Source organism: Rhinatrema bivittatum, chromosome 5 (assembly GCF_901001135.1).
Source record: "Rhinatrema bivittatum chromosome 5, aRhiBiv1.1, whole genome shotgun sequence".
Lineage (NCBI taxonomy): Eukaryota > Metazoa > Chordata > Amphibia > Gymnophiona > Rhinatrematidae > Rhinatrema > Rhinatrema bivittatum.
The window spans coordinates 305,223,331-305,235,700 of record NC_042619.1 but is presented as its reverse complement, the minus strand read 5'-3'; the positions used below and the strand labels follow the sequence as shown (position 1 = coordinate 305,235,700).

General features: G+C 44.9%; 1 protein-coding gene across 7 annotated transcripts in view; it reads right to left on the bottom strand.

Annotated features, from left to right (window-relative positions):
• Positions 1 to 12,370, bottom strand: part of CAMK2B (calcium/calmodulin dependent protein kinase II beta) — an 858,678-nt gene that overhangs the window by 73,031 nt on the left and 773,277 nt on the right. For 4 of the 7 annotated variants that reach the window (XM_029604227.1, XM_029604228.1, XM_029604229.1 and 1 more), the window contains 2 exons: positions 9,323 to 9,442; positions 6,085 to 6,201 (listed from right to left, as the gene is read on the bottom strand). The exons of 2 other annotated variants lie outside the window; for them this stretch is intronic. In XM_029604227.1, the coding sequence (XP_029460087.1) occupies positions 6,085 to 6,201; positions 9,323 to 9,442 (237 nt within the window). The remainder of the gene's footprint in view (positions 1 to 6,084; positions 6,202 to 9,322; positions 9,443 to 12,370) is intronic. One more of the 7 variants, XM_029604230.1, reaches the window with a different exon arrangement.

Below are 12,370 nucleotides of genomic sequence, written 5' to 3'. Positions count from 1 at the left end.
CAGAAAATATCGAGAGTAGAACCCTTTTCCTCGCTGCATTCGGGGAACTGGTTCCATGGCTTTGGACTGCAGGAGGATAGAGAGCTCCTCTCGAGGAATGGAGTGTGGTCGGTTAGACTCCACGCCGGATGCGGTGGAGAGCCTGAGGGTATCGTAATGAAATTCAGATGGTAACCATGGGCTACTATAGAAAGGACCCACTGGTCAGTGGTGATTGAGTGCCATTTGGTGGCAAAGTGGCACAGGCGGCCTCCCACGGGAAGAGTGGTTGGGAGGAGAGGGTTGACTGCTGCTCTCGAGATGGGAGTCAAAAACCTGCTGCCGGACCAGTCTGGGGGGGGGGGGCTGGTTGAGTTTTGGGGGGTCTGTGCTGATGAGGTTGGCCTCTGTGAGAGGGTCTGGTTGGTCTAGCACGGGATGGAGGAGGGTTGTACCTACATGGCTTATAGGTCAGCCTTCTGGTATCTCATCTGAAACCTCTTTTGGCTGTGGACGAGAAATCTGAGGGGACAGTGGACAATTGGTGCAAGGTTTCATGGTGGTTTTTGAGTTGTGCCACTTAGAGATGTGAATCGTGTCCTCGATCGTCTTAACGATCGATTTCGGCTGGGAGGGGGAGGGAATCGTATTGTTGCCGTTTGGGTGTATAAACTATCGTGAAAATCGTTAAAATCGTGAGCCGACACACTAAAACCCCCTAAAACCCACCCCCGACCCTTTAAATTAAATCCCCCACCCTCCCGAACCTCCCCCCAAATGCTTTAAATTACCTGGGGATCCAGCGGTGGTCCAGAACGGCGGCGGTCCGGAACGGCCCCCTCAATTGAATCCTGTTGTCTTCAGCCGGCGCCATTTTGCAAAATGGCCACCGCAAAATGGCGGCGGCCATAGACAAAAACGATTCGACGCAGGTCGTTCCGGACCCCCGCTGGACTTTTGGCAAGTCTTGTGGGGGTCAGGAGGCCCCCCCAAGCTGGCCGCTGAACGACCTCCTGCAGTCGATCTCCTGCCGGCGCCATTTTCCGTACGGAAAACGATTCGCGGCAAGAAATCGCTTCCTGAACCCCGCTGGACTCCCAGAAACTTTTGGCCAGCTTGGGGGGGCCTCCTGACCCCCACAAGACTTGCCAAAAGTCCAGCGGGGGTCCGGAACGACCTCCTGCGTCGAATCGTTTTTGTCTATGGCCGCCGCCATTTTGCGGTGGCCATTTTGCAAAATGGCGCCGGCTGAAGACAACAGGATTCAGTTGAGGGGGCCGTTCCGGACCGCCGCCGTTCTGGACCACCGCTGGATCCCCAGGTAATTTAAAGCATTTGGGGGGGGGTTCGGGAGGGTGGGGGATTTAATTTAAAGGGTCGGGGGTGGGTTTTAGGGGGTTTTAGTGTGCCGGTTTTCCTGCCCTCCCCCTTCCCCTGATTTACGATTTTTTAACGATAAATCGGGGGAATTGGTATTGTATCGTGGCCCTAACGATTTTTGACGATTTAAAATATATCGGACGATATTTTAAATCGTCAAAAAACGATTCACATCCCTAGTGCCACTGCCTCTTGAATTTTGTCCTAAATAAATTGTCCCCTGTGCAGGGAAGGTCTGCTAACCTATCCTGAACTTCCTGGCGTAAATCCGAAGCTTTGAGCCAAGCCCAGCACCTGGTGCTAATGTCGGCCGCTGAAACTCTGGAAGCAGTGTCGAAGACATCATATGCTGCCCTGACTTCATGCTTTCCAGCTTCAAATCCTTTGTGGAGGATGGTGGATAATCCTTCCTGAAATTCTTCAGGTAGTGTTTCTGAGAAATCCCGGACTTGCATCCAGAGATTTCTGGTGTATTGTGTCATGTATAGCTGATAAGCTGCTATACGGGCCATTAGTATGGATCCCTGGAAAACTCTTTGGCCTAAAACATCCAAAGACTTTTGATCCTTGCCAGGCGGGGCAGAAGAGTGAGGCCAAGATCTCTTTGCCCTCTTCTGGGTGGATTCCACCACTACAGATTGGTGGGGTAGTTGAGACTTTTGAAAACCTGGGGCTTCCTGAACTAGGTATGTGGCGTCAGTCTTCCTGTTGACTGGTGCTCCCAGATTCAGTGTAAGAGGTCAAGGAGAACATCGTGGACCGGAATTGCCATTACCTCTTTAGGGGCATCCACGAATTGAAGCACCTCCAGCGTTTTATGTCTGGCATCCTCCTCTGTTTGTAATTTGAAAGGAATGGTTTCAGATATCTCCTTGATAAAACTAGCAAAGGAGAGGTCCTCCAGAGGGGAGCAGTGTCTCTCTTCCAGGGGTGAAGGCTCTGACAAAAGGTCCTCAGAATCTTGTGAGTCAGAGGAATCGTCTCCCCAAGGGTCATATGGAGGGTCTCCTTCACCCAGTGGCCCTTCAGATGGAGGCAGAAGTCCAAGTCCAGACGGATGAGAGGGTGGCACCAATGGAAGGTGACGAGGCATCAAGATCGGTGGTGGTGGCACCGAGGGCGGTGGTGGAGGCACCGATGGCATTGGTGTTTTCGACGGATGTCGAGGGACAGCTAAGCCCGACGATCCAGGAATTTGCTCCGGCATCAGTGGTAGTGGAGAGGAGCCACGGTCTGCATCTTCATCGTCCGAAGACACCAGAATCGGGATTGATGCCGGAGGAGGAATCGATGGCTGGGGATGCGCCGATAGTCCTGAAGGGATGGGCGCCAATGGAAGTGCACCGATCAGAGTGTCCAGGCGCTCGAGGAGTGGAGCCAAAATAGCAGGCACCGGATCGGGTGTCGGTATGGAGACTGGTGCCGGTGGTGATTGGAAGCCCCGAAGGGCTTGAAGTACTGCATCTTGGACCATCTGGTCCAATTCCTCCCGGAAGGCTGGCATACGTAACGCGGCACCCGGGCTTGGAGGCTGGCTAGGCGCTGCGGGAGGGACCACAGGAAGTTGTGGAGTCTCGGCACCCGACACCGTTGTAGGTGGGGAACGCCTCGGGGTCCTGGGTCCAGAGGAGGATGGGGCCTCCTCTCACCAGGACTTTTTTGATGGTGGCTCAGTTGAGATCGATACCACTGCCTTGTTGGTGCCGGCACTGGATGAAGATTTGCGTCGGTGCCGCTGCTTCTCGCGATGCTCAGCCCGGTCTTTCTCCGGTGATGAGGACGATAAAGTCTTCAAATGGGACGAAGTCGGTGACAGTCACCGGTGTCTCGATGCTGTTGAGACGTCGATGGAGAAGGGGTCAAAGAAGAGGAAATCTTCCGACTTGATGTGCCTTTACCCAGAGTTGATGGAGACGAGCGCTTAGAGGCAAACAAGTGCTCCATCTTCTCTAGATGTGCGCGGCAGCCTTTCAGGGTCATTTGAGCACAACTATTTTTATTTATTTATAAATCTTTTATATACCGATGTTTGGAACATGCCGTCACAATGGTTTACATGCAAGAATAAAATAAACACATGGAAATTAGTGAACTGTAAAATAATGAACAGGATTAAAACTAAGATTAATTAGAAAAACAACAAGGTCAAAATTTATAACATAATAATCGTTAATAAAATGTTACGAATTAATTAAATAATTAAATAAACACAAGCTTTCAGTACTAGATAAAAGGTGGTCTACAATAATCAAAATAAATAACATTCTAAAATAGTACAATGTAGGTGGAAATGAATTAGCCAATGCCATCTTTATATGCTTGCTCGAAAAGCCAAGTTTTAAGTTGTTTTCTAAACAACTTTAGATCACTCTGTAACCTCAGGTGCAATGTTGTATGTCATGGGAAGGCCTGAGGCATAAAATGGAGACATTGCGAGGGTCCGTTATGGATATAGTCCTCGGACACTCGGGGCACTTCTGAAACCCAGTCGCCATTGAAAAAAGGGGCGGCGCCTGGTCGGTGGCCGTCGGGCACCGGTAAGAACACCGCCGGGAACCGACCACAAGAACGTGATAAACTTACCGGAATGGTAGCGGAGGTTGGTACATGATGGGGGACCCTGGGATGGGGTCAAATTTTTAGAAATTATTGAAAAATGTTCCGTGAGAAATTCTCACAGAGCTCCAAAGAACGCGAGGCAACTGCTGAGCGGAAAAAAAGAGACTGAAGGGGGGGGGGGGGGGGCCCTGGTGGCTGCAGGGTTGGTAGCATACTGGACATGCTCAGTGTGCCAGTCAAAGTTCTACAAACTTTGACAAAATTGTTCCGTGATAGGGCTCCATCCCAATGATGTCACCCATATGTGAGGACTACCATCCTGCTTGTCCTGGGAAAATGTGCTTTCTAAGCTCCTCTGTCAAGACATATGAAGCAAAGAGGAAATAAAATCCAGCAGTTGCATTGACCTTTCTTGGGTGCTTTAAGGGGAATCATTGGCCTGAAGCTGGACATGTGGAGATAGTAATGGAACTGCTCAGTAATGGAACTGCTCAGAATGGGAGGTGACGCTACACACCCAAGCATGGCTATTTTGGGGTCAGGTGGAGCGCTCCAGTATCCCCTGCTCTCAGATCCGTGCATTGAAGGAGATCTTCCCCAATGAGTCTTGTCCTTCAATGACCCCTTAATGCTACATCTCCTTGGCTCTGTGCTTAAGTGCTCAGAACCCTTTGCATGGTACAAGCTGGGAGAGTGAGTGGACTCACTCTTTGGGCCTAGCAATAAGGCTTTGACATTGAAGGCGTCAAGGCCAATTTAGGCAGCTCATTGCCTCCAGCAGTCATCTCTGGCCCATGGTTTTTCTGCTTTGATGGTCTCTTCTTCAGTGAAAGATAGGCCTAGACAACATCCTTGTGCAGATGCCACAGTTGGCAATATCATGGTCCTTACAGACACTTGAAGAATGTCATATGAGGGACATCATCTGACCACAGTCCAAGAGCTTCTTCAAGATGCTGGTCTTCCTTTCTGCAAGTGTCAAAAATAATTGAAGCAAATTGGAAAATTACTGCCATGAAAGAAAGACAGCCAGAACAAAATGGACTTGATAGAGGGACATATAAAACAATAAACAAGAAAACTAGCTGGACACTAGAAGGGAAGAGAAAAAAATCATTAAAGCATGCTAAGCAAAGGAAATAAAGGAGAGAAACTGTGGAGTACTTGAGCAGGCTGCTCTGTGAGGAAAAATGCATCCATTGGAAACTGCAGAAAAAACTAGACATGGCACACTGTTTGAGAAATGCCACACATGCTCAGTGGAGCAGAAGTATCTCCTAGAAAGCTCTGGAAGAGGATATCCAGTTTGACACCATCAGGATGACATCACCCACTTGTGAGATGGTAGAATAAAGTCCAGACAGCCTATGTTCCTTATCCCCTCAAAGTTTCATCTCTTAGCACCACCCTGCACCTCTCATTTCTAGAGTTTCAGTACTTAGCATCCTACTCTCCTCAATCCTGACCTCAAGATGCACAAATGCCTGCCCCTTTCTCCTCAACACAAACAAACCTCCCTTCATTCAAGTGTACTCCATGAAACCACAGAGCAGGAGGGCTAAGGTGAACTGTGATAACATGGAGTCAGAGTAGGAAGACCTGACCTGGCATCAGGTTCTTCAGTCCTAATGTGTTTTTTTATAGTCATTCTGGGAATTTCTTAATAAGAAAAACTTCTGAAACTGGAGTTGAAAATCTGTCACAGAGTCATCTGTTCCTACTGACAAGTTAGGCAGTTATTCTATTCTACAGAGAAGCAACAACTCATCTGTACACAGATCTGCAATATTGAGTATGACATTTCATTTTTAGGTTTTATTTAGATAGACTGCTATTGCAACACATCTTTTATTTAATCTTTATTTGTATTTATTAATCGCCATTTTCCATAAAATACCAGGGTCTTCGTGTAAAGTATCTACCATAAAACAGCATGAATTCTTATATGTGAATCTCAGTATTGGAATAGCAGGGGATGCTGCAGGGCTGGATGGAGGTGTTGAAAGAAATATGCATGTGTGTTGCTGGGGGTGGGGATTATTCTGTAGTTGCCTGCATTGTCCCTCCTTATAGCCTGTTGCAGTCTCCTGCTTTCAGAAGTGCTTATAATGTTTCCCCCTACTCACCACACCATTACTGCACAAGGCAAACATAGTGGCTACTTACACAGTGAAGACAATGAGGAGGGGGTGATTGATGGGATGTGATGGTGGGAGACTCCAGGGTTAGAGGAAGCAGCTGATGGCTGGGGGCTGCCGTTTAACATGTCTGACAGATGGGAGGCTGAGAAGGACAAATGAAAGGGAGGAAAAGAAACAGAAAAGTAAGAAAAGCACAGAGAAAAAAAAATCAAATAATACACAGCTGAGAAAGCAGCAGGGATATGGCAGGCAGTGAATGAGGTGAGGTGTGGATCTGTGTCCCATGAGCCATCTGGGGGAGGTGGTATTGATAATGTGCATTATCCTTCCCTCTCTTCTGATCCTACAGCACTCAGACATCTGATCCTAAAACACTCAGACATCCAATGGTTCAGATTTCTTTGATCTGAGTCTGCTCCAGCATCCTCTCAGAGACTCTGCTTTGCTGTTCAAATCGTGGGGCCAGGGAGTCCTAAAATACATACAGGCACCGAAGAGCTGATGCTTCTATGCAGCGACTTTTAACACTAGAGGGATAATTTAATCTTGAATTAAGTGAAAAAAGAAGCAAAGTACAGTTTTATTACTGAGCAGTCCTTCAGTACTCTGTGAACACAGAGTGCTAATAAAATGGAACCTTTTAGGTTTGCTGTCTTGTATTTTGTGCGAGATATTTCTTATGGTATCAGATCACACTCTTACCCAATAAGAGGCATGACACAACAAGACAAATGAACTTATAAAAAAAATCTAGGAATTTTAAATTTGTATATGCTTTCCCACAGGTTAATTTTAAAACGAGTGTGTATGCGCCCATACACATGTATTGGTGCATGAGCAGAGATGTGCTGGAATTTAAATCATGCGCGCACCTGCTCACATATGATTTAAAATACTCCTACCACGCATAAGTATGCTCTTAATTTTAAGAGGTTACTTAAGCAAACTTACTTCACATATCTTCCACAGGACTTTGCGGCTTTAACGTGCGTGCATATGTAAGCAGATTTTAAAACATTCTCAGTTTTTCTAATTAGTCTACCAGTTTGCCCAGTCAATCTCGAGGTCATCCAGACCCTCTGGCTCTTCATCCTGCACACCCCCGCAGCTTGCCTAGACTCCTCTTCATTAGGAGCAGCAGTAAATTTACATGGCTAACAACTGTGCTTTCGGTTTTAAAAGATGGAGTTACATGTGTAATTGCTGGCCCTGCCCTGGCGTGCCCATGCCTCCCCCCTTTTTTGCCCCCTTATGTTTTCTCACATACATGCATATACACATGTAAATTCCAGCTTTTAAAATCCTTGTTGCTCATGTGCAGCCCACATACTCGCGTATAGGCCCATTTTTGCACGAGCAACACTTTTAAAATCAACCCCCGTAAGTTTTAGGCATGTTCTTAAAGTTGTGTGGCTGTGAGCAGCATCACAGAGGAAAAATAGATAGAAAGGGAAGGTCTTTTAGAAATTTCAATCTTGACTGTGTATTTGTTCCCACATAAATTAAATACTGGTCAAGGAATTCTTTGGCTAGTGAATAATTTTCCCACTGCTATTGGCAGTTCATTGAAAGTATTGCATTTTTCTTTGAGTGGTAAGGGAAACATCCTAATTCAGGCCAATCAACAATTTCCAAGATAATTTAAGAATGTTTTTATGTATTTATAAATTTTATGTATTTCTTGATTTATTTTTTTTGCAGTCTACCCTCCAGAATAACAGATGACATAGTCCTTAAACACTGTGATTTGATTTATGAAACTTATCGGTAATATGTATGTACTTAGAAACATAGAAACATAGAAATGACGGCAGAAGAAGACCAAATGGCCCATCCAGGCTGCCCAGCAAGTTTTGGACTTTTTTTTTTTTCTCATTCTTATCTGTTACTCTTGGCTCTTAGTAACCTTTTGATTCTATTTCCCTTCCACCCCCACCATTAATGTAGAGAGCAATGTTGGAACTGCCTCTAAGTGAAATATCTAGCTTAATTAGTTAGGGGTAGTAACCGCCGCAATAAGCAAGCTATACCCATGCTTATTTGTTTACCCAGACTAAATAATTCAGACCTTGTTGGTTGTTGTCTGTATATAGATCTACTTTTCTTCATTCCTCCTGCCGTTGAAGCAGAGAGTTATGCTGGATATGCATTGAAAGTGAAGTATCTGACTTTCTCCCCTGCCGTTGAAGCAGAGAGTTAAATTTAATATTTAAATCTATCTGGGACAATTTTCAAAACTGTACAATTTGGTGCAAAGTTGTGGGTACTAATTCTCAGAGAAAGTATGAGCATGCATTCCTTTTGAACAGTGCATACTTTTAGGCACGTTTAGGGTGGGCAGTTTTCAAAAAATCCTTTTACCCAGTCAAATTAGAAATGGCTTTTGAAAACTTTCTTCCCTATGTACAATTATGTGTTTTTACAGGATTGCTCTGGGAGGGGTGGTGGTAGGGGTCATCATTATTGTTGTTTAATTTTAAAAATCTTGAGGGGAGCCCTACAAACCTGAAGATTAATAGACGAGGAGATACCTAATACTCTTGCACTTGCCCTGAACACATCAGTAGCTGCCATTGCTACTTCAGGGACTTGGAAAACCTCAACAAATCCTGATTTTTTAACCTTCAGTGCATTGTCTTCTGGTCCCTGGAGGATGACAAGGATCAGAATATGATAGAGTGTCAATTAGGAAACCAGGGGCAGGAACTAACGTCTTACAATGATGCAAAGCTCATATTAGCAGAGATGATCACTTATTTTAGACAAAGAAAAACAAAAGGTTATCATTCAGTTCTGCCCCTCACATATTGTCCTTTGGCTCGGAAGCATTCCAAGGAGCAATTTTTACTTTTACATGTTGACATTCAAGTGGAATTGTGCCAGCAGTCAATCTCACATGAGCCACCAAATGGCCTTCCAATGGCCAGGGCATTCAGTTACCACTGACGTGAGTGGGATTTGGCCAGATCATCCAGATACTCAAAGGAGGATTAGAACTACTTAGCTCCAAGGAACAAGGGTTTGTCTAGTGAAGAATAAGACCTAGAAATCCCATAATGCTCTGGGTTAGGCACTAACTTTCCCCTTATTAAAACACAGTAGCTCATTCTATATTTAGAGACCTGGCATCCCCCCAGCCAATTACTAGAGGAGATGCTGATACAATGGAAGAGAATAAAGAACCCCTCTCCTCCCATATGAGTCATATCAGTGAGAAGAGGGTATGTGGGTGGGAGTATGCGCTGCGGGGATACGTTACTTACGCTGAACAAACGGTGAGTTTACGTGGGGTAGAGATAGCCGCTGTTGGGTGCTGGCATGCTGCGCCCCCTCCACTTCAGAGCCCCTCCTTACTGTGTTAAAAATGTCAGTGAACCTGGCAGCTGAGGAGAGCAGACAGAAAACAAAAAAAAAAAAACAAAGAAAAAAATAACAGAATGAAAACAATGAGAGATCAGACAAACATAGAGAGATGGGCAGGTCCATATGGCACTCTATGCCAGAGATCAACAGAGAGAATTGAAACAAAGCCAAGATTCAGTTATAACAGTCATAGTCATAGGACGACAGCATGAGCCCACAATTCTCACATTCATAGTGATCACAGTGGGACTGCAGTTTTCACTGTTGCCAGCATAAATCCATGCTGTTTTGAGATTACTGTCCAATCCTGGCTTTCTTTTTATCATCCCAACATATTTTGGTCCATGTAGTTTTGGTATGCTTTGGGAAACCATAAGGACTAAAATGGATTGAGATGGGGGTTAAAAAAAAAAGAAAGAAAACAAGTCTAGGCCAAAATCTCTGGATTACACAGCAAGAGAGTTGGTAATCCTGCATTTTATCCATTGGCTATAATTGCTGAATCTTATTGGCTTCTAGGGCCAAGCTGGGCACTTGTGTTCAGCTTTGGTTTGGCTTCTACCGCTAATTTTTTTTAATGACTTGTCCACCTCTACAGACAAAAAAACCCCAAACATACATGGCAACCAAAGAGGGAGAGATGAAGCAAGGCAAGACATTTTTTTTTAAACCAGGACATCAAGCCAAAGAAAATTACACAGGAACAAGAACTACTGATGTTTGCAGTAGACCAAACATAGTAGGATTTGAGTGATGACTTGCAAGACAGGGTAGAAACCATCTATACTCCAATCAAAGTGCATGCTGGAATTTATCCTTCAATAAAATGGTAATGCAGGACCTCAAATCCCAGAATGCATTGTGATTTCATGTTCATTGAGAAAAGCTCTACCCATTTTTGAAATTGTGGGGGTATTTTTGGGAGTGGTTTGCTTCCATGCCAAGACATTTTGAGGTGGAGGTAAGTGCATTTGTAGTAGTTGTGCATTTGGTAGTGAAAAAGGATAACAGAGAGTGCTTTGGCATGGGACTAAGTAAAGACTGGCTAGAAAAGCCTGGCTGAATATACAGGTCTGATCACACTCAAGACAAACTGAAACAGACACAACACATATTAGGACAGTAACACAAAAGCATCTGCAAAACTTTCAGCAGAAACAAAGAGGTACATTCTGTTCTAAATGGCTACCATTTTTTGCTGTTTTTTTGAGCCCAGCAGTTTCTTCCTGTTCCTTTGGGCCTCCAGCTCAATCAGAGCCAGGACTGGGATTCTGGCGCCATGAGACTTCATTTAAAACTACCTGGACACTTTCACTCATTTTATAACCCCTCCCAACTTTCTTTAGTCCGGTCATTGTAGCGACAGTTCTCGGCATGTGATGGGGTGGAGGTTTGTCGTGCACTAAGACAATGTTTCCCAATATGCCTTAGCATACTGGTGTGCTTTCAGATCTGATCAGGTGTGTGATGGAAAAGTCCCTACTGCCTGCTGCTCAAATCCAGGCCAGCACTCGAGCTCTACTCTCTGCAGCTCACAGCAACAAGAGACACCAGTGGTGGTTCTTAAACATGCAGGAGCTCCTTTCTGAGAACATGAGTAATCATGCATGCGTCTTCCTAGCTACAGCATAAGCCCCAGATTGTGGTGTGTTATGAGCAGCATGCAGGGCATGGATACATGAGACTTGCTATGTGCAGCACACACACTGCACACAGCAACTCGTCATCTTCCCCATCTTTGAGTCTTTCCAGACTCTGTCTTATCCCTAGGATGAGTGAGATGGGGAGAGTGTGCACTGAGCACTGGATGCAACGTACTTTGAGTCTTGGGAGTAACAGCAGTGGAGGAGCCCTGGCAGCCACATGCGGCAACCAATATAACTGAGCCAGTTCCCTGCACCACACTGACTTCTCCCTTTTCCTACATTTATATATAGAGGAAGCTGGTCCATCATGATAGGCTCATTTGTGTCTCTGAACCCTCTCCTCTCCCTTTGTTTTAATATTTGTAAGAGAGACTGGGAGGGCTTTTGGTGCTTGCCTAACTTATCTTTTGGCCATATGAATTCTCTCCATGTCCACATTGTCTGCTACATGGTCGGTGTGCCATACTACATTTTTTTAAATGTAGGTGTGCCCTGGGCATGAAAAAGTTGGGAAACACTGTACTAGGTCTTCTTTCAAAACTCTGCAACCATCGGCCCTAAATCCAGCCACTAGATGTTGTTGTTGCACGTTTTAGCACTCTTTCCCTACCAGGAGCATGAATGCTAGCTCTGCAGCATCTGCAGCCCTAGTAAACCCAGAATGTGAAAGATCTGAGCCAGGAATCGAATAAGAAATCCTCCACATGATAGGAAACAGCACTGCTTCCGGCCAGGCCAGGGATATTTTTTTCCCCATTGCAGGTAAATGCCATTTTGTCTCTTATTAGTCTGTTGAATAGATGATGCAGCAAAACCTGGAGGTATCACATTGCATAATGTATTTGGACTGCATTGGAGGAGCAGATGATAATTACTAAATGCTTTGAACATTTTCTTTTTAAATTTGATTTGTTTTCATTTACAAAAGTAAATAGTCAGATAAAGAAAAACTAATTTAAATAAAACAATCTCTTGTTTGCTGCAATGGAAATGTTTGTTATAGTAGGGGATTCTGCTATATCAAGGAAGGCATTTGTCTAAAGAAAACCATACTGAATCCATACCAACACAAAAAAAGAACTTACATGCGTACTTCTTGTGATCTTATTACAACATTTTGAACTGTTTTCTTTATGCCTCAGCATATGTGGAAGTTCCCAGATCTGGCTCCTGCAAAGATAGTGTTCACTGAGGATGGTTGTGACTAATCAGGGGATTCTCCTCCCCAGGTGACACTGATAGGAAATGAATACCCATGGCCTCTCAGCTTCAGGGTATTCCCTTACTATCCCCCATCATAAA